The sequence below is a fragment of the Eimeria mitis genome, genomic scaffold, assembly GCF_000499745.2.
Source record: "Eimeria mitis Houghton genomic scaffold, Emh_scaff4420, whole genome shotgun sequence".
Classification (NCBI taxonomy): domain Eukaryota; phylum Apicomplexa; class Conoidasida; order Eucoccidiorida; family Eimeriidae; genus Eimeria; species Eimeria mitis.
The window spans coordinates 1,861-2,259 of record NW_013572736.1 but is presented as its reverse complement, the minus strand read 5'-3'; the positions used below and the strand labels follow the sequence as shown (position 1 = coordinate 2,259).

Genomic DNA, 399 nt, shown 5'->3' with positions numbered 1-399 from the left:
ACGTAATTTATATTTTTTAGTGCATATTGAGGGACGTAAGGGGGCATTGCCAGCAGAGAAGGAGCTGAAACGGGTGACGATATTTCCTTCATTGACTCTGGTCAATGCAACTACAACAGAGCTGGATGTGTGTATAACTCCTTCTTCTTCTTCTTTTAAAAGCAGCAGAAGACAACTCGCAGTAGCATCTGCATGCAGCAGAACAGCAGAAGCAGCCCTGAAACAGCTGCATGCACTGCAGCAACGACCCCTACTCAGCGCCACCCTAAGAAGACGTTCAACATTCCTTGTCTATGAAGTTCCACCCAATAGACCTCTTCGCTTTCGCATGCGTTTCGCAATGCTAGAAGGAGCAGAATGGTCGCCTGTTATATCAGACCTCCTCAGCACACAGGTACG

General features: G+C 47.4%; 1 protein-coding gene across 1 annotated transcript in view; it reads left to right on the top strand.

The window, feature by feature from the left end:
- EMH_0075000 (uncharacterized protein) overlaps positions 1 to 399 on the top strand; it is a gene marked incomplete at both ends in the record, with an annotated part of 4,241 nt that overhangs the window by 2,443 nt on the left and 1,399 nt on the right. Inside the window, one exon of the mRNA XM_013499542.1 lies at positions 21 to 394. Within this exon, the coding sequence (XP_013354996.1) occupies positions 21 to 394 (374 nt within the window). The remainder of the gene's footprint in view (positions 1 to 20; positions 395 to 399) is intronic.